The 25,526-nt window shown below is 45.1% G+C and overlaps 1 protein-coding gene across 1 annotated transcript in view; it reads right to left on the bottom strand.

Moving 5' to 3' along the window:
* Positions 1-17,802: 17,802 nt before the first annotated feature.
* ENOSF1 (enolase superfamily member 1) overlaps positions 17,803-25,526 on the bottom strand; it is an 852,891-nt gene continuing 845,167 nt past the window's right edge. Inside the window, exon 16 of the mRNA XM_044065235.1 lies at positions 17,803-18,370. Within this exon, the coding sequence (XP_043921170.1) occupies positions 18,275-18,370 (96 nt within the window). The 3' untranslated portion in view covers positions 17,803-18,274. The remainder of the gene's footprint in view (positions 18,371-25,526) is intronic.

Genomic DNA, 25,526 nt, shown 5'->3' with positions numbered 1-25,526 from the left:
GACCAGCCTTCCAGTTGATGGAGAAGGCTTTTGCTGCTGCTGGTGATACTGGACTGTCTATACCTCCGCCCTCCTCTGATACACTGGTTTCACAAGTTGCACCTAGCGGACACCAGGTGCAAGGGCCTCAGGACATATTCCCTCAGGAATCCTCTTTTTCGTCGTCTTCCCCAGCTTCTCCCACTGAGGAGGTCCACCAGAAAAGTTAGTGTAAAAGGAAGCACATGGGCTCCACAGAGAAGTCTCTCACCGAAGACACAGATTTTGATGAGGGGGAAGGATCCCCTCGGTCACCCTCTGAGGTATCCTTTGGCGATATCCTTGAAATCTTGAAACCGAGAGATGACTGGCAGCCCTCTAATCCGACCCCTGAGGAATCTGTGTTTCTGCAGGCTTTTCGCCCCTACGTCCTGGGTTACTCCACCTGCCGATGAACTTGTCAAGTTTATCGTGCAGCATGCTTGGAAGGCCCTTGATACTGTTGAAGCTATTCCCCGGAGACCTGATAAGATCGTGTCCCCTCCTTCAGATCCCCATTGGTCCAAGGGTTTTCCTGTAGATGCTTTGGTGGTGGTGGCCGCAACAAAAAAGGATCTGGCAGAAGAAGAAAGCCAGACTGTCCATCCACCTAACAGAGTCCCAGGCCCTGGACAGAATATGGAAGCACACTTTTGCTTCAGTGACCTTTGCTATCCAGTCCCTGAATTATATGGCACATTTTACCAGGCTTCAAAGGGATCTGGTCTCTGAGCTCTCTGAAACCTTGGCTGGTGCAGTGTCTGATGAGGTCCGTGACAAGGTGGCCTCTCAGCTAGCCACCATTGAGTCTCTATCTAACTCCTCTATGCAATTGATATGTCACATCAGAAGGAGCAGCTAGAGTGGCGGGTTCAGCTGCGGTCTTGAGACGACATGCCTGGATGCTCTTGTGCAACTTCGCGGAACCTTTTAAGTCTTCCTTTCTTAATGCCCCCATCGAGCCCTCCTCGTTGTTTGGGCCCAAAGTGAAAAGCATACTGGCCAGATGTGAACAAGACAGTAAGACCCTTTCTGCCGTAGGTGTCAGTTATTCTTCCCCTCAACATGCTTTCTACCAAAACCAAAAGAGTGGGAAGATATGGTTCAAGAAATCTCAGGGTCTTTTCCATGACCCCAGGCTGAGTTTTCCCCCAGAGGCTGAGGGGGAAACTCACAGGGAAGATGCTCCTTTCGGGGCAGAGGGGGACCGTGTAACCTGGGTTCCAGGGATTCTTTCCCTGGTCAATCCTACCAGCGCTCCTGAAGAGTTGCCCAACTCCTTTCCTCTGGAGGTGGTTGGGGGACGTTCCTCCTTGTACCTTTCTGCCTGGCTAACCATCACCACCGATTCTTGGGTACAAAGGATCATAACCAGAGGTTATCATATCCCCTTCGATCTTTGTCCCGTCAAAAAATCTTCCCGACGTCCCACCCAGTCAAACAGAAGAAGCAGCACTACAAATAGAAAAGCTGCTAAGAAAAAGAGTCATCCAAATAGTCCCTCCAGACCAGATAGGATCCGGATTCTACTCTAGACTATTTTTGGTGCCAAAGAAAACCGGGGACTGGAGACCAATTTTGGATCTCAGTGTATTGAACAAGTTTGTGAGAGTACAAAAATTCCAGACGGCCACTATAAGGTCTATCCTCCCACTTCTGGAAAAAGACGATTGGATGTGCTCTATAGATCTTCAAGATGCGTACTACCACATAAAGGTGGACTGGCCATCAAGATTTCTGCGCTTCCGTGTGGGAGCCAGTCACTACCAGTTCAGAGTACTGCCTTTCAGACTCTCTACAGTCCTCAGAGTGTTCACTAAGTGCATGGCAGTTATCACAGCTCACTTGCGACTTCAAGGATTCCAGGTGTTTCCGTACCTAGATGACTGGTTCATTTCCACACCCACCAGACATCTACTGGAAAAAGCCCTGGAATACTCTCTCCTCGCTGCTCAAAGGCTAGGCATAACCATAAACTGGCAGAAATCCAATCTCACCCCATCTCAGTTGACAGAATTCATAGGGGTTATCTTGGACACAAAAAAAACTGCAGAGCGGCTATTCCAGAGCACAGAATTTTAAGGGTAAAGCAACAACTAATTCCAATCTTTTCAAAGAAAAAATCCACGGCTCACTCTGTTCTACAGCTGTTGGGTTCCATGGCAGGCCTCCATCACCATTGTTCCCTTGGCCAGGTTTCACATGAGGCTTCTACAATGGCTACTGCTCACCCAATGGTATCCTTTTCAGCATCCTCTCTCAGCCATGATTCGAGTAACCCACAGGTGCAAACAGGATTTAAATTGGCGGATGACACACAATCTCTCTCAATGGTCTCACCCTTTTTCCCCCCAGCAACCCAAGGCCACAGTGACCACGGATGCCTCCCTGATTGGGTGGGGGGCTTTGTCAAGGACAGTCCAAGGCACTTGGTCCCAACTGGAGCCCATCTGCATATAAATGTTCTAGAGCTGAGGGCGGTGGTTCTGGCATTGCAAGCATGCAATCCTCTGCTGCCGTCTGGAACAACTGCGATTCAATCAGACAACATGGTGGTGGTTTGGTACATCAACAAGCAAGGTGCAACCAAATCTTACCCCCTTTGTCGAGAGGCCATGAGGATATGGCAGTGGGCGATGGCTACCAACCGTTTTCTTCTAGCAACGCACATTCCCGGGAGTTCCGACGTGATAGACTCAGCAGGTGCATTCTACAACTTCATGAGTGGTCCCTGAATCCCTTGACAGTGGTGGAGATCTTCCACCACTGGGGCCATCCTTGCTGCAACCTCTTTGCATCCCCGGCCAACTACTTCGCCCTGATTCCCCCTCTGGGACAGTCACCCAGGGACACTCTAGTCCACGATTGGCCCTCGGGTCTTCTCTACACATTTCCGCCCTTTCCTCTCATTCCCCAGTTCCTGAAGAAAGAACGGCGGTTGAAGAGCAATGTAATCCTCATAGCACCATATTGGCCACGACAGATTTGGTTCCCATTCCTTTGGCATCTCCTACTAGATTGACCATGGATCCTCCATCCAATCCCGGAGTTGATCTCACACCCACAGAACCTGATTCATCCCAACCTGAACAGCATCTAGCTAACAGCTTGGCTACTCCAATTCCCTTGATTGCCAGGCAGAATGATCTGTCTTTACTAGTATATGATATTTTTATTGCTTATAAGTCCTCCACTAGAGTTACTTACCTGAGCAAGTGGGAAAGATTTACCTGTTGGCTGAAAGATAAACAAGTAGACCCCTTTCAGCACCAGTGTTGATAATACTAGACTATTTGGCCGATCTGTTTCAATCAAGTCTATCGGCCACTACCATTAGAGTTCATTTGGCTGCAATTTCTAATTTTCATGAGGGTGTCCAAGATTCCTCTCATCTCCCATAAATTGTGCAAGACCTTCATAAAAAATGTGAATCATCTGTAGCCACCTTTTAGAGAACCTATTCAACCATGGGATTTATCATTAGTTCTGCAAGCTCTGACAATGGCAGCTTTTGAACCAGCCTCTTCTTGTGACCTCAAGTATCTGTCATGGAAAACCTTGTATGTTATGTGGTCCTGTCTCGCTTACATTCTTTACTCACGGGTTCGGTGCCGAGAATCGGGTCCGACTCGGCCAACTATTTCTCTAGCACGAAGTCTCTAATTGGCTGGGCTAACCCAGTATCCCAAGATGCACCACGCCCTAGCCCCAGATCTCGTTTGCCGCTCAGAGTTAGGACGTGGTCTCACTTGGCTGTGGCTAAGTACCCTTTCAAATACTTTTTCTAAGTATTTTAGCAGTCTGTTGTTTTGTAAAAGCTATTTTAATAGCTAGTCTTCTATTTTGGCAAGTTTCATTGTGAGCGTTTGTGAGTAGTGTGCTTTTTGTAGTATCCCTCTGTTTTCGCGGGCTAGGCCCGTTTAAGTTAGAGGACCTAGTCCTCTCCAGTGTTGTTCCCTTGTGTAAAACTGTGCTGGATTTGCTCTTGTTGGTGGTTAGTTTCCCTGCAAAGAAACGTTTAAATTAGAGTTCCCTTGGCCGTTAGTGTTTGGTTTTTCTCGCCTTCCTCTTGTGTCTGTCGCTGTCTGTTGAGAGTTGTGCAGTTGTTACCATGTCTAAAGAGCAGAAAGGACATAAACCCTCCGGGTTTAAGAAGTGTACGAAATGTGGCTACAAAATGTCCATTACAGATTGGCATTCCATCTGTGTTTATTGTCTTGGTGCTATTCACCTGCAAGAGTCCTCCAGTTTTTGCCACATTTTTAGCCCTAGGGTACTGCAGGAAAGAAAAAATAAGCTGATTTTGAAGGGCCTGAATAAGCCCTCAAGGAGGCCTTAGATACTTCTAGTGCTAAGTCTAAGCCTTCTAAGACCAAGAAAAGATCTCCGGCTCCGTCTGCCTCTTCAGAGCCGCCTGAGAAGGTTCCAAAAGTGGTTACTGTCTCCTCGGCTCCATTGTCCTCTGGGCCGCAGGAGAAAGTTTCGATAATGGATACTTCCTCCTCGGATCCATTGTCCTCGGGGCCGCAGGAGAAGGTTTCGAAAATGGATACTACCTCCTCGGCTCCATTGTCCTCGAGGTCACAGGAGGTATATGTTGTACTGGAGTCGACCTCGGCTCTGATATTATTGGAGCCTATTCAGAGCTGGTCACCCAGTGTCAGGCATGAGTCTCCAGGTAGGAGATCCCGATTTCCTTATTTTGCTTCCAAATCTCCTTTTGCTTCCAAATCCTCTAGGCTGTCTGATTTGGATGTAGATAGGGTGGTCCAGAGGTTCCTGCAGTCGCCGGTGTTAGCAAAACTGTTCTCGGCTCTGACCCAGTCGGCTCCGGAGCCAGTCCCTATCCTGGTACTGATGATTCCTCCTCCGAGCACCCATGTGTCGGAGCCGGAGTGCTCCGCGCCGAGTGATGATCTTGTGTCGGCTCTGATACCCCATGTGAGTTTATTGGAGCAAGCGTCCGCTCCAACCATGTCGGTTCCGTCCCTGGTTTCGGTACTCGGGTTTCCTCAGTCGGACCCGAGGGGGATACCTCGGGACTCCGGTTCCGAGCCTCCCTCTCGGTGCATCGACTCAGGGAATCTAGACTCCGGTCGTGGTCTCGGAGACGGGTCGGTCCTCGGATTTGGGGGAACCTGCCTTCGAGGCCATGAGGAGCACACTGGCCAGGTAGTCAGTTACATCACCTGGATCGCTCACTCCGTCCCCCTACACCCCGGCTAGAGATTCTGACGCCCCCCTATCTGTGGATGGTGGAGCCCGGAGGTCTGGGGATACCCCTTTGAGTGGTCCCCTACTTTCTGAGGGCCCCTCGGTCTGTGCCTGAGGAGCCCCCTAGAAAAGTTGTGCAAGAGGAAGCACATAGACTCCCAGGACGAGTCCATCACTTCCGATACCGACCTCGAGGGGTCCCCCAAGTCGTCTTCCGATGACATCTCTTTTTCCGACATCCTGGAGATTTTGAGGCAGAGGTGCGACTGGCCTTCCAAGACCCCCTCTGAGGAGTCGGTATTCCTCAAGGCCTTCGGAGCTCAACCCTCCACCTCCTGGGTGTCTCCACCCTTCAAACTCCTGGATTTGATTTGTCGAAGGGTGTGGGAGAACCCTGATTCCGTGGAACCGGTGCCCAGACGTCCAGATAATTTTCTTTCTCCCCCCCCCCGGGGAAAGAGTTCCTGACCAAAGGGGTTTCGGTAGATGCCTTGGTGGTGGCAGCAGCCACTCAGCAGGAAGTTGCAGAGGCTTCTTCTTCCGTCCATCCTCCTAACAAGGAGTCCAGGAGTATGGATCGGTACGGGAAGCGTACCCTGTCTTTGGCGACCTTTACTTTGTGGTCGCTGAATTACCTTTGTCATTTCACTCGGCTCCAAATAGATCTCCTTAAGGAGCTAGGAGATACTCTGACAGGTAACATGCCTGAGGCTGTAGCGCAGACTGTTAATGCCCAGTTGTCTACCCTTGGTTCCATTGTCAACTCGTCCATGAGGCTCATATCTTATGCAGCCGAAGGGGCGAGTAGGGCAGCTAGCTCAGGTGTAGCTCTCAGAAGGCAAGCCTGGATGCACCTGTGTCATTTCGCGGAGGCCTTTGTCTTCCTTCACTGATGCCCCATTTGATGAGTCCTCTCTCTTTGGCACCAAAGTGAAAGACACCCTCACCAGATGCGAACAGGAGGGAAAGACCCTATCTGCCGTTGGGGCCCGTTTCTCTCTCCCTTCTAGGCCTTACCCCAAGGCTCAGAGGAGGGAAAATGTGGTTCAAGAAGTCTCGGGTCCTTCCATGCAGCTCAAGGTGAGTCCCCCTCCAGAGGCAGAGGAGGGGGAAATTATTCTGGAAGACGCCGTCCTAGAGGTAGAGGAGGCCCCCGCAAATCGGGAGACTGTGATTCCTTTTGCGGACTTTCCTTTCAGCGTTCCTGAGGTGTTACCCGACTGTGCTGCTCCGGAGCCAGTCTGGGGCCAAATTTCATTGCACCCGGAAGCCTGGGAAAGCATCACCCAGGATCGTTGGGTGCTTCAAATAGTTACCGGAGGTTACACTATTCCCTTTTATCAACACCCCCTCCAGTCAGAAGAATCCCGGACGGCCCCACCCAGTCAACTGGATCAAGCAGCACTAGAAGTTGCAAAGCTGCTAGAAAAAGGAGTCATCCAACCAGTCCCCTCAGACCATATTGGATCAGGAACTTACTAAAGACTCTTTTTGGTGCCGAAAAGAACAGGGGACCCGAGACCCATTCTGGATCTCAGGCGACTGAATCACTAAGTTCTGAAGTCCAAGTTCTGAATGGTCACGCTTCAGTCCATTTTTCCATTGCTGGAAAAAGGAGTATGGATGTGCTCCATCGATCTCAAGGATGCCTACTACCACATCAAAATGGACAAGGCATCCAGGAGTCACTTATGCTTCCGGCTAGGAGCCAGTCACTTCCAGTTTCGTGCCCTGCCCTTTGGTCTCACCACAGCCCCCAGGGTGTTTACCAAGTGTTTGGCAGTGGTGACAGCTCACCTGAGACGTCAGGGATTCCAGGTGTTTCCGTATCTGGACGACTGGCTTCTCACCACCCCGACCAGGCATCTCCTCATTCAAGCCAGGGAAACTACCATTGCACTTTGTCAACAGCTAGGAATTACTTTGAACTGGGAAAAGTCTGCCTTGCTGCCCTCACAGCGTGTTGTTTTTATAGGCGCAGAGCTAGATTCTATTCAAATGCAGGCCTTTCTGCCACAAGAGAGAATGAGTGCTGCAGTCTCAGATCCACGCACTGTTGCCCCTCAAAAGACTTCAAGCCAGGTTAGTTCTCCAGCTGTTGGGTTCCATGGCCACCACCATCATGCTGGTGCCTTTGGCCAGGTTACACATGCGGATCCTACAATGGCTCCTTTCGATACAATGGTCGTTTCAGAAACTCCCTCTTTCCCACTTGATACTTCTCACGGAACGGTGCAAACAGGACCTCCGCTGGTGGCTACGTTCCGCCAATCTGGGCAAAGGGAGGAGCTTGATTCCTATGTCTCCAGTGGCCACGGTGACCATGGACACCTCCCAGATAGGGTGGTGGGGCATTATCCTGGCAGGACGGTCCAAGGCACATGGCAAGATCACGAGTTACACCTGCACATCAATGTTCTGGAGATGAGAGCGGTGCTCCTAGCGTTGCGAGCACTCCAAAACTCTTCCTCTGGGAACAATTGCAATTCACTCGGACAGCATGTCCGTGGTGTGGTACCTGAACAAGCAGGGGGGAACCAAGTCTTATCCCCTCTGCAGAGAGGCCATGTGAATGTGGCATTGGGCAGTATCTTCCCAACATTTTTTAGTGGCAACGCACATTTTGGGAAAGTCCAATGTTATAGCGGACAGGCTGAGCAGAGCTATTCTGATGCCTTACGAGTGATCCCTGAACAACCGAGTGGCGGTTCAAATTTTCAACAGGTGGGGTCAGCCTTGCTGCGATTTCTTTGCCAGTCTCCTCAATGCCAAATGCAGCGAGTACTTCACACTGATCCCCCCACAGGGGGAGTCACCCAGGGACGCTCTAGTCCACAATTGGCCCCCCGGTCTGGTCTACGCTTTCCCTCAGTTTCCTCTGTTACTAAGAGTGATTCAGAAAGCCATATCCTTGGGAAGCAGGATGATTCTTATTGCTCCACACTGGCCTCGACAAGTACGGTTCCCCTTTCTTCAGCAGTACGCAGTGGACGGTCCTTGGACTCTGGACCCAGTGCCAGACCTCCTGATTCACATGTCAGGACAGCTCCATCCCTCCCTGCAAACCCTCAGGTTGACAGCCTGGCTGCTCTACTTCCATCACTAGTTAGATGACATTCCTTTTCACCTGAGGTGGTACACATCTTGTCTTCGTCTCATAAGTCTTCCACCAGAAGAATTTATTCCAGCAAATGGAAGAGATTCTCCATTTCGGCTCAGGCCCAAGGTTTGGACCCCTTCACAGCCCCAATTCCATCGGTCTTAGATTTTTTAGCCATGCTTTTCCATCAGGGCTCCACGCCCGCTACCATTAAGGTGCAGCTGGCTGCAATTTTTAATTTTCACACATCTTACGAGCCCTCTCTGATGGGCCATAAACTCTGTAAGGCCTTCTTGAAAGGTGCTTGGTTACTTCGCCCTCCTGTTTCAGAACCTGTCATGCCATGGGATCTAAACCTTGTGCCCTTTGAACCGGCTGCCACCTGTGAATTGAAATTCTTATCTTGGAAGACGGCGTTTCTAATAGCCATTACATCGGCCAGAAGAGTATCAGAACTTCAGGCTCTGTCCATTAAACCTCCGTATTTGACCTTTCATAAGGACAGAGTTTCCCTGAGACTTAACCCGTCCTTCCTTCCAAAGGTGTCATCCACTGTTAATCTCCATCAATCTATTGAGTTACCAGTCTTCTTTCCAAACTTTTCCAATAAAGCAGAGTTCAGGTTCCATCAGTTGGATGTGCACAGACAACTGAGGTTCTATTTACACAGGACTAAGCATGTTAGGAAGTCTGATCAGCTGTTTGTGTCCTTCTCGGAGAACAGAGCAGGTTGTCCTATTTCCAAGTGCACAATTTCTAAATGGATCAAAGATTGTATTTCCTTTATCTACTCGTCAGCAGGCAGAAATTTACCTTTCCCCGTCAAAGCTCACTCTACCAGGGCAATGTCTACATCAATAGCTTACCATGCCAGGCTTTCATTGGATGATATTTGTGCTGCGGCCACCTGGGCCTCTCCTCACACCTTTATTACTCATTACAAGCTGGACGTGGCTTCTAGGGGCTGGGCTTCCTTTGGTTCCACGGTTCTCAGGAGTATCTTCCTATGAGCCTCCCAGGATAGAGGTGCTGGGGACGCTGTCCCGTGAGTAAAGAATGTAGGTGAGATAGGACCACATAACATCAGTTAGTTATGTACTCGCCATAACGATCGATGTATGTGGTCCATCTCGCCTACATTCTTTTGTACCCTCCCACCTGCCCCCTTCCTAGAGGATTTGGTGGAATATTGGCTCTGTGAACCCTTCAAGGTCAGTGTTTTTTTTCTTCTTTTGGCTGGAATTCCTTCCAATGTTGGTTGTGTATGGGTTATGATTGGTATGGTTGCAAACCAGATCTGGGGCTAGGGCGAGGTGCATCTTGGGATACCAGGTTAGCCCAGCCAATTAGAGACTTCGTGCTAGAGAAATAGTTGGCTGAGTCGGAGCCGATTCTCTGCTCCAAACCCGTGAGTAAAGAATGTAGGCGAGATGGACCACATCGATCGTTATGGTGAGTAAATAACTAACTGTTTTGGTCACTATTACTTCTGCCAGACGTATTTCTGAACTTCAAGCTTTATGTATCGAGTCCATACTTGATTTTTCATAGAGATAGTCTCTGAGAACTAATCCGTCATTTCTGCCTAAAGTGATCTCTGAAATGTCCATTAATCAAGCCATTGAATTGCCAGTTTTCTTTCCCTACCATTCAAACAGAGGAGAGTATTGCCTACATACCCTTGATATTCACAGGTATATCCGTTTTTACCTAAACAGGACTAGACCCTTTTGTAAATCTGACCAATTATTTTTGGCCTTTTCTGGACCTAGATTAGGATCGGCTGTTGTTAAGGTCACATTAGCTAGATGGTTGAAGGACTGTGTGACCTTTATTTACACACAACGCATCATTTTGTTGCCTACTACCATGAAAGCTCATTCAACAAGGTCGGTGGCAACTTCTGCTGCCTTCCATGCCAGAGCTTCTTTACACGATATCTGTGCAGCTGCAACTTGGGCTATGCCTCATACTTTCATCAATCCTTACAAATTGGATTTGGCCTCCAGGGGAAGGGCATCTTTCAGTTTTGTGGTGCTCAGGAATGTCCTTCCATGAGAGCCTCCCAGGAATAGAGGTAGCTGGGGACTCTATCTCATACGTAAGGAATGAATGAGGATTAACAATATCAGATAAAGAAGTTATGTCTTACCATAACGTTCCATCTGTATTGTTGATCCTCGTTCAGTCATTACGACCCTCCCACCTTCCCCCCTCCTGTGGCTTCTAGTGGATCTCACCATCCAGTTCTCTTAGGTTATTTGACCAGAGGTAGCCTCTAGCTTGCAAACTCAATTTGAGGGAACAGGGAGAGGGGAATTGTGGGTAAGAGTTTAGCTTGAAAGTTTGAAGCTGACACGAGCTTGTAAAATGGCCGGCTCTGTTCCGAGCTCGGAACCGAGACCCATACGTAATGACTGAACGAGGATCAACAATACAGATGGAACGTTAGGGTAAGACAACTTTTTTTTTCTCTAATAGTTTCTTGCACTTTGCGAGAGAACACCCGTTTTGGCAGAAGGGGAACCTTGTAAAAGGGCAGATGATTAGGATCTCTAGATTAACTAGTGATAAGTTTTTGGAGGAACTGGGAATTTTTAAAGCGTTAAGTGATAGAGTACCCTAAATTTCTCCTTCAGGGGCAAGAGCAATTTGTGGTTGGTAGGAGGATGGAATGGTATACTCCGTTGCTAAAAAAAAATCCTGAGGTATAGATGAGAAGGGAAAGAGTCTAAGGGTAACTCATTTTGTTGTGTTATGACCTATGACAGTTACTCACCTGAGATCCGAAGAATATTGGAAAATAACTGGTGTGGGGTGTTTGGAGTTTTTGGTTTGATGAAGAAGGTGTGCCCTAACCCTAAGATTGTATATAGAAAAGGATGTAATATGAAATCGTTATTTGAAAGAAATCAGGACAAAGACAGTAGTTTTAGGGAAGATAAGTGTAGAAACTGTAGGGAAATGTAGGTTTATGTATGAGACTACAAACATAGCTATTGCAGGTTATCAAAGGGTTATTCCCATTAAAGGGGTATATAACTGCAACTGCCAGATGAAGGGGATTGATTATGTGGCCCTACGTCAGACATGTATTGCTTATTACATAGGAAAAACAGAAAATGAACTAAGAAAAAGGGTGTACCAGCACAACTATGCCATTAGAAGACAGGATGGGACCAATGCGTTATTTAGGCATAGTATTACATGTAAAGAACTTAAAAAAATTTAGATTTTGTGTGTTGGAAAAGGTCAAAAGACAGGAAAGAGGTGGAAATTGGTCCAACGTTTTGGAATATAGGGAGACCTTTTGGCAGGTTTTGTTAAATGCAAGTACCCTGTCTGGCTTAAATGACAGAATTTCAATTAGTAGTTTGCTGAATTTAAGGGCAGAAGACGTATAGAAGTTAAAAACAAAACAAAAATGTACTAAGTAGTAGTTTGCTGAATTTAAGGGCAGAAGATGTATAGAAGTTAAAAACAAAACAAAAATATACTAAGTAGTTTGGCTGCCTTTGGTAGGTACTACCTATAGTTTTCATTTGTTCTCTACCCATAAGAAGTTTTAAAAAAGGGGTACAACATAAATTTTAGCTGGGATTGTGTATAAATGTTTATAAATTAGTATTTTGAAGGGTTTAGTTTCAAATGAAGGGCATTATGTATTGTATTTTTATTAATGTAAAAGTTTAGTGTTTTTTAACAAAGAAATGTAATTTGAAGTTTGATCACATGATTCCTATGTGGTATTTTAATGATAGGCAATGTGTTTTTGTATCTGATGAAGTTCCATTTTTATGGTTGAATAAATGAAGGAAAGCGCTTATACAGCCTTTCTTGAAGCTGGTGGTGTTGCCTTATTTCAAAGAACCCTGTGCCGTGTATTTTTGGATATATATATATATATATATATATATATATATATATATATATATATATATATATATCTTTAGAAAGCTTGTCAGGAAACTATTACTCTATTTTTGTTTTATTTGGATCGCTTGTCTGTGTACTTAATAAAAAGGATTTTCGACTGAAAACAGACTGCCTGCCCTGCTTGGTTTACTTTCGAATACTTAGTAATTCTGTACAATATTACAAATTATATATTTTTTTATTATTTGACTTTACTAGTTTAAGTTCGCTACTTCTACTACTATTGTTTGATCTGATTAATATACAGTGATTAGAGATATATGGATTGAAAATCTTCCACACAGCGAAGTTTCTTACACTGTTTTGTGGACGGGTCCACTTACTGACCTACTCCAATATTCTGCCTTCAAATGCTATTAGACTTGGTGTGGTCTAATAACTTTGTCTGTAGTGTACAAAACATGTGGCCTGGCAGTGGCACCTAGGGTATTCTAACAGTTGGCGCCGGCTACAGCAGATGTTTGGGGTAAGTAATTCACATTCTCTCATGTGGAGAGATGCCTAACTTAGGCCTGCTCTTTTCTGATAGGCAGCCTGAATTTAGAGAGCTTTACACTTTAAACTTTTGTTGGCCTCTCACTGAGAGTTCTGAACTTGTCCCCACATAACATGGCTCTGAAAACTGTGCTAAATATACCACAGGTAAGTTTTAGTTCCTCCTCACCCACTTTAGTGGAACCCGTATCCACTGTTTTCAAGCTTATTTCTTGCAGTTTTGTCACGTCAACCAGTATCATGATGATGGTACATACCAGACTTTACAAGATAAAGTTTTAGCACTTTCTCAGAAATCTCTTAAATCAAAAGGATTCATTGGTCATGGAGCCTGAAATAATAAAATACTCATTTGCTAACCATGTAGGTCTACTGGAGGTGGCCCATTTTCAGGGGTAACATGGGAGCAATGTCTGGTTAAGTGACTTGCTCAAGGTCACCCAGTAGGCAAATGAGGTCTGAGGAAATCCTAGCCTACAAAGCAGGAACTACAGCTCACAGCCTTAACTCTCTGTGCCAGCCACCAGATCTACAGTACTGTAGGGGGATTCTACCTGTATGGGCCTTTGCAAACCATTTGATACCTATCCAATGCAGTGTTGATGAATGCCTCAGACACGAGTCTTTGGTTCTGTATTCAAATGGAATTACACATCAGACTGAAGGAGGTCTTGGCAATCAGAGTATTCAAAATGTCCCTTTTATTTATTTTAATTTGTTTACCGGGATAGTCCGACTGGATGCATGTCCATTTTCAGTGGAGGCCCAGGGAGAAAAGCTCCAAACATACAGACAAAAACATACATACTACAGGTTTTACAAAGTAACGGGAGAAAAGCTCCAGTTGTGCAGATAAAAACATACATCCCAAGCAACTCATAAATAAGCAGATATTACAAGCATGGTGTGTCCCTCAAGAGGGAGCCACCATTTAACAGTAAGTACTAGAATATAAAAAATAAACAGGTGGATTACAGTAACACTTTATTACAAAGAAATGTACAGAACAAAATTGCCTTTGCAAGCATTTGTGAGCAAGAAGCTAGTATATTGCTGTTGATTTATAGGGGGTTCTTTAACTACTGACAAAACCGTGGCTATATGATGCATAAAGTGGCATGAAATGATAACCAGACTCTGACTAGTTGTGCAGCTGTGGCGTCTGGCAGTGTTCAAGTTCAGGTGACTTTAGTATGCTGTAGTGCACCTGCCAGAAACAAGTAATACGCTGGACAACCAAAACAGTGCAATTTATCTAGATCAAGAGTTAACAGCTAAAGATATAGGATCATAGAAAGTTACTAGGCTATTGGCCCTGAGGCCTTTATAAGCCTAGGCCATATTTAGACAAGTCAGCAGCCAAAACCCCTGTCCAGCAGGGAAACTGGTGGAATTCCAGGGGTGTATTTTCGGTTTCCCATCCAGTTATCCAGGTTGCGCTTGAAAAGGGACAATGAGGTACTCTGCTTAACGTGGAGAAGGGAGTCTATTCCACAGATGGGGGAGTCTCTGGGACACAACTCTGTCCCGCCAACAAGTCCTACTGATGTCGCAGACCAGGTTGAGGTCGCGTGTGTGGGTGACTCGAGTGGAGCTTGACTTGTGGATGTGCAGTAGTCCCATCAAGGTGGGCTCTGAGATTGCTTTGCATGCCAGACAGAGGTCACCTCTGAGGAGTCTGTATGAAACTGAGTAGGAGGACAGGGCTTTTAGCCTATCTGTGTAGGATAGAAGTTTGATGCCCTGGATTCTTATGGTGAGGAACCTCTGTGGTCTCTCCAGCTGCTGCATGTTTTTGCGAGGTACATGCTGAAGGAGGCATTGTACTCAATAAGTGGCCTTATAAGGGAAGAATCTGGGGATGTTATGACCTTGTCCTTGGATGAGATACCCTTACTTATGAGGTGCACCATATAGAAAGCTTTCCGTACAATGGAAGCAACATGGTGCCCAAATCCCTCATGACAGATTGTGTGCTTAGGACGTGGTTATTAATGTGATATGTGGGGACTTCACTCTCCCCAAAGGGGATGATGATGCATTTTTTTGGCATTCAGCTTGAGCCCATGTTTCTGGCACCAGTCATTTGTTTGGGTAAGACCCTCTTGGAGGACGTCCACATCACTTGAGGAATTGATGACCATGCCCAGCTTGCAGTTCTCTGCAAACTTGGCCAGCCATAGCCCACTAGTTTTGGCCTGCACCTCAGAGAAGTATATCCCAAATAAGAGGCTCCAAGATCGAGCCCTAGGGTATGCCAATAGTTATGGCTCTACTGCTTGATGTGACTGCCCCTATTTTGATTAGGTGGGTTCCATCAGTGAGCCAGTTTGCTACCCATTTGATAACACATGGATGGATACATAGTTGAGAAAGTTTGTGTACTATGCCCGAGTGGGGAATAGTGTTGAAGGCCTTGGCCAAGTCAAGGTAGGTGGTGTGCACAGTCTTCCCTTTGTCCATGGCTTTGGTGACTGTCTCAAAGAAGTTAACCAGAGTTAACACCCATATGACCTCCCTTTGACAAAGCCAAATTGTGTGGGGTTGAATGGAGGCTGCCAATGTCCCTGTGAATGAGGTCCATGATAATCCATTCCATGGCCTTGCAGATCAGGCTAATGGGTCTAAAATTTCCCAGATTGGTGGATGCTCCACTTTTCTGAAAAGGGATGACAGTGGCTGTCTTCCACTCAGCTGGGACAAAGCCAGTACTCAGGCTTTGGTTGAATAGGGTGCCTAATGGTGCTGCAAGTTCATGTAGGATGCAGCCTGGAATGCTATCTGGTCTCATGGAGGCTGTACTTTTTAGCCTTTGAGAGGGCAGTGATAACCTGTTCCCTAGCGATAAGGGGAGGGGAGCAGGTACTGGGGATGTCCTGATTTACTGATGGGGGGGGACACAGGGATGAAGTTTTCACTGTATCTGTCAGCCAGTAAGTTGACTATATCTACAGCATTTGTGTATGTGGTGTCCTTGACCACCAGTTCTGAACAGATCTGGGTGCTTCCTTTGAGATTGTGGACATATGTCTCTAGTATATGTGGCCAATTTGGACTCAAAGTTGGCTTTAGAGGATTTCACTAGTGCTCTTTTTTGCTTGTTTAGGCTAAGGAGAGAGTGCTTCCAGTTGGGTACCTGTGCCTTGGTACTGGACAGCAATTTTTTTCCTTTTGTTATACAGTTTATTTATTGCAGATGTCCACCAGACAGGTTTACTATTCCTTACAGAGGATGACTTTGTCCTGTCAGGTATTACTGATTCCATGCATCTATATAAGTGCTCATATAGTACTTTGGTGTACATATGGACATTAGTGCCAGTTCCAACAGAGGGGGAGGGGGGCTCTGAAGCTGTTTATACCATCCCCTCAGGAGGTTGTAATCAGTTTTGAAGAAGCTTTTGTTTGACCCTAGTTAGAGGGGGATCAGGGGAGATGCTGACTTTGAAAGTGACCGCTTTATGGTCTGATTTTACCAGGGAGGATACTACTTTAGGGGTGCTGCAGTGGTTACTCATGTTGGTTAATACCATGTCCAAGATATTATCACCTTTTGTGGGGGTATTGACTAGCTGCTCCAAGGTATTTGCATTGATAAAAATCAAGGAATCTCTGGGCATTTCTGTTCTGGCATGAATATTTTTTCCAGTCTATAGTTGGGTGGTTAAAGTCACCTAGGATCAGGGTAAAGGGTTGAATCTCGATAGATTCAAGGAGGTCCAGATGGGTGGAGAGGGCATCCTGAGTCAAATCTGGGGGCCTGTAGCTAGCTATGATTTGAATAGGGGTCTTGTCAGTAGTTAACTGCACCTGGAGTGTCTCCTGAGCGTAATACTGTTTGACCAGCCTGGAGGTGTGTGTGCCTTTAATATACATTAAAATTCCACCTCTTTTGGCTTTGCTGCCCACAGTTTGGGGTCTGAATGTATGAGTAACCAGGTTCGGCTGAGGTGCTTTCTGCAGCTCTGAACCAGGTTTCTGTGACTGCACAAATGTCTGCATTTTCCAGGGTAAAGAATGCTTGCAATGAGTGCAGTTTCATGTTTAGACTCCTAGTGTTTAGCAGCATGACCTTTAACTTGGATTTCAGGAATTAAAAGGCATGTGAAGAAAGGCCCATGATGCTAAAACACTCATAAAACTGGGTCACCTTTGTGATCCTCAGTTCCTCTAACTGAAAATGTATCGCTGGAAAAGAGGAAAGTGACATTCTAATTACTGCTTAATGAGGGAGAGTGGAAGCAACAGAGCAGTGTCAGCTTCCTCAGAAGACCCTTCTATGTCAGTAGCAAGGGGAAGTTGTTGCATCCTGCAATTCCATTTCATTATCTCATGGCCTGATAGACAAAATGCCAGTCATCTTCTCTAGATAATGAAGGTTTTGCATAAGTCTAGAAAAATGCACTAGAAAGGTTGTATTTAATAAAGAATTGTATTAGTGGTGCAGCTGATCTCCACTTTCAAGCACATTTTATACATTTCCTATATTTTTTTTTCAAATTTGCCTTCTAAGAGGCTGGCTTTCTCTTCTATTAGAACCAGCAGGACTCTTGCTTTCTCAGCAAACGTGTAGTGGGAATATACATTTAACCTTCTTTCACCCTGCAATGAAAATACCTGAGAGAACATGGCTTTATTTTCTTAAACTTATTCTTGACCTGGATTTTAACTTTTCATTGGAAGGAATGATGCAGCCTGCCACTTAAAACTGCTTATTTGAGTTCCTTAATATTGTCTTGAAATACAATCTTCATGTTACTTCAGCTAGAAAGGTTTGCAGTTGCACATTATATGTATTCATAACCTTATACAACATTTTGTGCAGATAGGATGGCACTGGCTACAACCCCTTTTTTTTTTAATCATGGACATAGCTCTGATTCAACGATAACCCCTTCTTGCATCCACATAATGTTACTTGCACTTTGCAACAGCCCCCCACACCAAAAAAGAAAAAAAAAAATATCTGAAGTAGTGATTTGGTCTCTATAAAGCATTAAGGCATATTTTATGCAACTTAAAATAAACCAAGCAAAAACAATAATCAAACACAGTTTACTATAAAAGCAACGTATCTTAAGGCGATGGTACAGCAATAGACAATTACCAGAATTTAATAATGTCAGCATTTATACCATAGCGATACAACCCACCCCCACATGGATCCTGCAATGTCACAATTTACACAAAATAAACTGGGATCTTCACCCATTCTTTGGATTCACAGCTTGGTATTCTACTAACGTATGCTTACAAATATGAAATTGAGTGTGATTTTGATAGCACAGCTATGTGAGGTACATACAATGCAAATTAAGTTTATTAAGTCAGCAAACCACTTCCTGCCTTAGAAAAAACATTTCTCATATTTTTGTGCCCATACTATTTACCTCTGTTTAATGTGTTCTTTCCACAGGCACCTGATGGTAGTATTAATACTAATAAAGTTGGTCATTCATTACTAAAAAACATCAAACTGCATAATGCTTTGATGCTCTTCACAGGCAGCACCTATGGCTTGGATGCAAGTTCCTGCCAGACTTTTCCATCAGGAAATTTATGTTGCTGTAGAGAATCTTCTTTCATTTCTGAAGAAAATCCAGGCTCCTGTGTGAAGGAAGGGAGAGACAAAAAAACATGAATAAGGAAAACACCCTGAGTTTTATGTTTGAGCTGCTCTGCTAGGATTGGAATAGAAAACTGAAATACTTGTATGATAGCCATTACTAAGGTTTCCCTCCCTCCATTGAGCTACCACCTGCCAATCAGATATCCATTACCTTTCTCTCTCCCGTTCCTAACACTAGAATAACTATCATGAGCTCTCAGAAAAATCTCTCCAGGGTTGGACAATCCTAGCTTCACATATCAAATAAGTACATCAAATTTGAGGATGGGAGTGGACTACAGTATACTTATACAAATTGCTCTCTAAAAGAAAAAAAAAATGCCTTTACCTCCAACAACTACCTAATCTTGCTGTAAACTAATAAATAACCAACTAGGGCCACAAAATATGAAACACTATAGTGAAAGAGTGTAGTTGGGAAGAAAAGTGAGTTTCACTCTAGAATTCCATAGTGGATAGGGAATTCTTTAAAAAAAAAAAAAAGGTTAAATTGACATACTGCTTATGCTATGCAGCAGTGAATACTGTAATCTAAGCAACAGCTGTTCATGTAGATGCTAATGACTGCATCCTTGAAGAATGTTACTGAAGTGGTAGTAATCCTCGCTGACGGGCCTCTGACTGTCCCAATTTCCAGGTTGAAAGTTATTTGGAGGAACCTTATCAGATATTCTTAGGCCTTCATGCCCTTGACAACGGAAGAAAAAAGTTGACAGTCTATCTAGAAACTTTGATTCCTTGTTACAGAAGGGTAAGGCATTCACTGTGACCATGACAGCCAGGGTTCAACTAATGTTCCTGGTACTAAAGCACCAATTAAGAGGAAAAGGGAATGATGCAATGCCTGCTCACCTTTTGTTATGGGGCAACATGGCTAGGTCATACTCTGGTGGTAATAACAGATGCTATTAAAAGTGATTACAGAGGTAGATGAATGTACATGGACTGGGTGCTACCATGTAGGTGATTGTTTTCTTAAGGTGCTATTGAATATCCACAAGTTCCACAGCCTAGAATACTAGAGTTTGGTTAAGGCACACATCAAAAAGTCCTAATGGAAGCATTGTATATGATGCTGCAGGTAGCCCTGCTCCTGTCTGCCCTCCACAGCCATATATCTCAAGACCGGTCACATCTCACCACATTATCTTGACCCCATCTGGTGGGGTAGTTGGCACAGAATGGTCAAGCTTTGGTGTTGGGGATTGTGATGCCCCTGCACTGGCCCAGTATTCAAGGAGCCTCGATCCTCCCCACTAGCACCAGTGAGGGCCGTACACATTGGGAGGATAAGTACACACAGAGTAAAGTACAACTTCTCTTAAGAGTACACATAGATCACAGTCAGTCTGGGGCTGGTTTCTCCCTCTTTCTCCAGATCCCCACTGGCACAGATGCTGAGTTAAGATCTTAGCTGAGTGGCCAAGCTAAGACCTCCAGCATCCTCTGTCCAACCAGTGCTTCATGTCCCTTCCCATGTAGCTGACACACACACTTTTGAGATCTGATTGATACACAAACACACCTGGGAAAGGCTGGCACAGGTTTACTAGTTATGCCCCCTTCTGCCCAGACTATAAGGTAGTACCAGCTGCCACAAGCCACCCTTACTTATCAGCTACTATTAAGGCCCATGCCAAAGGGTTCCTAATCTTACTGTGTAATGTTACTATTATCCAAATGGTGTGGCCAAGACTAAGGCTATTGGAGTGGCCCCCACAGTGTCACCAAATACATATGCAAGTACTCTAAACAGCTTAAATATTTCTAAACAAACCAGCCACAATTAAAGGTTTAAATGCATTTAATAATAAAAGGACAAGATAACACAGTGGCTGCAGAGTTAACAATCACAGGAAATATTTTAAAACCTTGCATGACCATTTCAAATACAGAAACATCTAAACTAATCTTTACTATATTCCTAGCTATATCTGAGAGATTACTACCCGCAAGCCTTTCTGTGTTGGAAGAAAGCCTTCTAGCTTATCAGTGGGAGTGGTAAGCACTAGGTAGCCTGTCTACCATGAGCGGAGAGGTTATTGGCCCAGAAATTGTAGTTTATTGACCATTTGGACAATTTGTCCGTCTCTTTCAACTTTCTGGTTTAAAAGACCACATCTGCGCTTGTTTCCCATCTTTCCTGTAACTAACATAATGGGTAGCACTAGAAAGCCTTAAACTGATACAAGCCTTCTAGCTTAAGAGAGACTTTGGAGTGATTATCAGTTTTCTATACTTAACTGTTTCTGCCTAAACGCAGATTTTCCACCATTTATTGTGATTTAAAAAGCTTGTTTTTTTCACATATTGTACTTATTTGATTGCCTGCACTTTTAAAACGTTTTTTGTTTAAATAATTTAACTGTTGTAGGCTACACACTAAAGTGTGATAGCCTTTTCTGATCGTTTGTAGTAGTTTAAAGCTGTTTTAAGTGTATTTTTTACTATTTTTGCCTTATCTTTTCAAAAAAAAAAATTCCTTGTTTCCCGCCTTTCTAAGCTAGTATAGTCCAGTTTTCAGGCTAGTGCTGAATTCAGGGATGTGATACTAGTTTCTGAGTTGCCCATACCTTGCTTGGATAGATGGAAGTTTCTCTGCTCACCTGTGAGAGAGGGGAGCTTTGAGCAACCTATCTGTCCCTGGAGGACTGGTTCCAGCCCAGAAGTTAGTAGTTTATTTGCCATTTTGGGCTAATTTCTCTCTCTTTAATTTCCCTACTATAAAAGCCGCGTTTGCATGGTTTTGCGCACCGAGCAGTGCCAATTAGCTTCGGTTACATTTTTCTCGGGTCCACTAAGTCTCCTCTTCAGTTTTTCCCTTGAAACTAGTCTAACTCTCAACCTAAGCACTCAAAAAGCATCTTACAGCCCCAGCACTTGCTCAGACCTAATAGCAAGCACTAATACACTCTGACACTGATGGCCCAGCAGGGCAAGGCTTTTTATTCACCCCTCACCCACCAAGCGACTAAGCAGCTTACCCTACTATTCAGGCATGACCAAAGGGCAACTTCAAGTGCACTCTCCAGTCCAGCTGGTGAATCTGGGTATCCTGAGGCAATGTTACAACTGCCTCATGTACACAGACAACCCTCTCCTCCTACCACAAAACACTAACATATGCGAGAGATGCAATTATACAGCCAAACTGGAAGCTAAGCTGTCTCCACCCAAGACTGGAACAGACAGTCAGGAGGAGAAGGTTAACACTTGCACCACACCTCCACCTGCACACAGACCTACTAAAACAGCAATAGCAAATAAATACACAAAAACCTACTCTGGGGCTCTAAATAAATACCTGCAAAAGCATCAGAGACCTCCAAAGCAAACACTCAAACAACCTGCACTTCCTATCACAAACCAGGCAACACATAAAACACAAAATCAGTGTACTGCACAAACAGCCCTTAAGGCGAAACAACATACCTAACACACTAGTAATAGGTGACTCTATAGTCAGGCACACTGATGTCCCACTCACTAGGCTGGAGAACAAGAAGGTTACTGTTAACTGCCTCTCGGGAGCCAGAATCCGCCACATAACACAAGTACTCAGGTCACTCCAGAACAAGTACAAATATGATTGTCATTGTTCATGTTGGTGTGAATGACCTGAGATGTACTTCCCTGGACTGCATGAAAAGAGACATGGAAGAGCTCTTTGATCATGAAGCCCAGGCTCGTCTGACCCTGACCCTGAGTAGCATCCTGCCCTCATCAAGAATGATACCTCAGTATAAAGAAAATTTATCAATTTCAACATTTGGCTAAGCTTCTGGTGTCATTCAAAGGGGATCCAGTCTGTCAGCCTGGGATGACATGCTCGACAAGCCGCGTTGCTTCGCAAGAGATGGCTTGCACCTGTCACCCCTAGGCTTTCGAATACTGGCCAAGGCTCTTGCTGCCCCCATAGTGCCTTTTTTAGGCAAGGCTCAAAAGTCAAACCCACCTCCATAAACAGCACAATTAACAAAAAACTGAGGGTTATGCTACTCAGCGCCAGGAGTTTAAATCTCAAAATGCACACACTCGAAGCACTCCTCAGTAAGGAGAACGTCGACATCTGTGCAGTAACTGAAACCTGGTTCAAGGCTCCAGAGAGCACCCCAGCACTACCGGGCTACAACTCATACCACACGTTTTGGCCACAGAACACGGACCGAAACACAAAAGGAGGGGGGTGTATCCATATTCATCAAGGATACCTACACCTCCAGGTTAGTGGCGCAGCATGATACCTCTGAGATCATCCATGTGCAACTAACATTGGGCAAATCTGCAATGCAAATTGAGGCCTGTTACAGATCACCCTCCATGATCCAGGACCACCACTCTACCTTTCTGAAGACACTGGAAAACATGAAGGTCCTACCAAACACCCTGATATTGGGCGATTTCAATTACCCTACCATTCACTGGGAAAACTACTAGAGTACAAATTTCCAGGCCCAGCGCTTCATCAACTCAAACGCCCTGGATCAGCTGGTAAACTCCCCTACCAGAGGTGAAAACATATTGGACCTGATCATCACCAACATGGGCGACAGGTGTTCCACACCGGAGGTCAACATGTCACTAGTTAGATCAGACCATAAACTAATCACTCTGGATGTCCACACCCCACCACCACCCCCAACTAAGGAATCCATAGTAAAAAACGTTTCTAAAGCAAACGTCACATTACTTAAGACAGAGGTGGTATGTTTCACAGCCCCCACGCTAAAGGATAATGCTGGCCAAGATGCAGAAACCTTTACAAATGCACTCTGTGAGCACCTACAAGGATGCATGGATCGTGCCATCCCTAGCAAAACCAAGACTCTCTCCTCTATGACAAGGAAACCAGTTTGGTGGACCCCTGCAATAAACAGGCTATACAATAGGAGGAGGAAACTAGTTCAGAAAAAAAGCAAATCCCAAGAAGGAAAAACATCCCTGATCAGTATCGGTAAAAAACTAAGGTCCGTCATGAAATCATCCAAGGCTAACCGAAAGAAACATAGCCAAGGATTCAAAAGATAACCACAAAGTCTTCTTTAGCTATGTTAAGAATCCAAGTGGCCACTCGCAGATGTGCACTGAACTAGTGCAAAATAGCACAAAATATACTGAACCTACTGATATTGCCAACATCCTAGCAGATAGATTCAGTGCAAACTTCACCCCCCTCTCACCTCCAAAAGGGCCCACAACAGTACCGGAAAAGTATAGTGTCCCAAAAATCACAGCAGCACAGGTGAAAATAGCCCTTTCAAAAGCCAAAAACATAGCGTCAGTGGGACCAGATGGTGTCCCAGGCTGCGTCTTGCATGAACTACAGAACAAACTAACCCCCCACCTAAACACGCTGTTCAACCTCAGCCTCTCCACAGACTACATGCCCACAGAATGGCGCACACCAATGGTTATTCCTCACCACAAAGGAGGGGCCACAACTGACCCTGGTAACTATCGCCCCATAAGCCTGACTAGCCTGGTCTGCAAGGCTATGGAGTGCATCATCATGGAACTCATTAACAAAGATATTGGGAACCTCCCAACACAAGACCCGACCCAGTTCGGCTTTAAGGGCAGATCATGCCTACTTAAACCTGGTTGACTTCTTCGAGAGAGTCACCAAGGCCATAGACGAGGGAAAGGTGGTTCACACAGCCTACCTTGACCTCGCCAAGGCTTTCAACACCATTCCTCACTCTGGTGTTACAGAAAAACTCACCAGCCTGAACATAAACCGCTAAGTCACGAGATGGGTTGCCAACTGGCTTAGACAGAACTCACATGGAAAGAATAGCAGGCTCCAGGTCCGAGTCTAAACCAGTCACAAGTGGTGTCCCGCAAGGCTCGGTCCTGGGACCCCTACTGTTTGGCATATACTTATCAGAAGTACAGGCAAACACAGGAGGACTATGGCTTAACCAAGTTTGCCGATGACTGCAAACTGGGAGCCATAATTGACACTTCGGCTGACACGGACATCCTCCAAAAGGACCTTACTGAGATGGACACCTGGTGTCAAGCTAAATGCCAAAAAATGCAGTCATCCCATTTGGGAAAAACAAAACACCCACAAATTACCACATAGGTGGCAGCCCCCTTAATAAAGGAGGTAATAAGAGATCTGGGGACCCAGGTAGATAGTAATCTCTCCTTTGACAATCATATTGCCAAAGTAGTTAGGAAATCTTATGTGGCCCATCTAATTACTAAAGGGTTCGCATCTAGAAATAGAGGTTATAGTGCCCCTCTACTCGTCACTCATTAGACTCATCACAGAGTACAATGCCCCATTTCGGATGTACCTCACAAGACACTTCCAACAGCTGGAAAGACCACAAAAGTACCTCACCAAGAGGATTACTGGCCTCAAACATGTCATATGCAGCCCGACTTAAAAAACTTCGGCTGTACTCAGTGGCATATCACTTACTCAGAGATGATCTCTGCCTGACTTACAAAGCCATGTCCAACTCAGAATTGATGGACATGCTCCACCTAAAGAAATCCAAGTCACTGCGAGCCACGCGCTCTAGTGAGCTAAACCTCACCAAAAGAATAAATAGAACATGCTGGAGGGATAGATTCCGGTCACAGAGACTCCCCATGATTTGGAACAAAATTTCAAATTACATCAGGCAGAGCCCCTCACTAACACTCTTCAAGATAAACCTTAACAAGTGGATGAGTAACAAAAAATACACCCCTGGGATCCACGTCATTGGCTCTGCTTGACAAAGGATCAGTTAATTAATCAATGGGGCGACGAGAGCCGACACACTCTGGCTAGGCTTATAAATGCCCTTGGGCAGATAGCCTAGTACCTACCTATGAACCTATTAGCAAGGCAAGTGCTGATGAGAGGATGTTTCCAGATCTAAAGACAAATACAAAATGCAAAAATCTGTCTCTTAGAGAGTTCTTAAATTACTATCAAACATCACTGCTGGGTCAGCTCAGATTACATCACTGTCACCTGCCTTCAGTTCCCAGGCTAAATACATAGAATTTAGCACCTCTGTGTCAAAAATGTGCATCTTTCAGAAGTGTGCAGCTGCTAGGAAGTCATGCAGCAATAAAAACATTTTACATTTTAAACTTGGTAATTATTTCTGTTTAAAGACAATAGAAAGA

Source organism: Protopterus annectens, chromosome 3.part0 (genome assembly GCF_019279795.1).
Source record: "Protopterus annectens isolate FY-2018-M chromosome 3.part0, PAN1.0, whole genome shotgun sequence".
Classification (NCBI taxonomy): domain Eukaryota; kingdom Metazoa; phylum Chordata; order Ceratodontiformes; family Protopteridae; genus Protopterus; species Protopterus annectens.
This window is presented reverse-complemented; position numbering and strand designations above follow the sequence as displayed.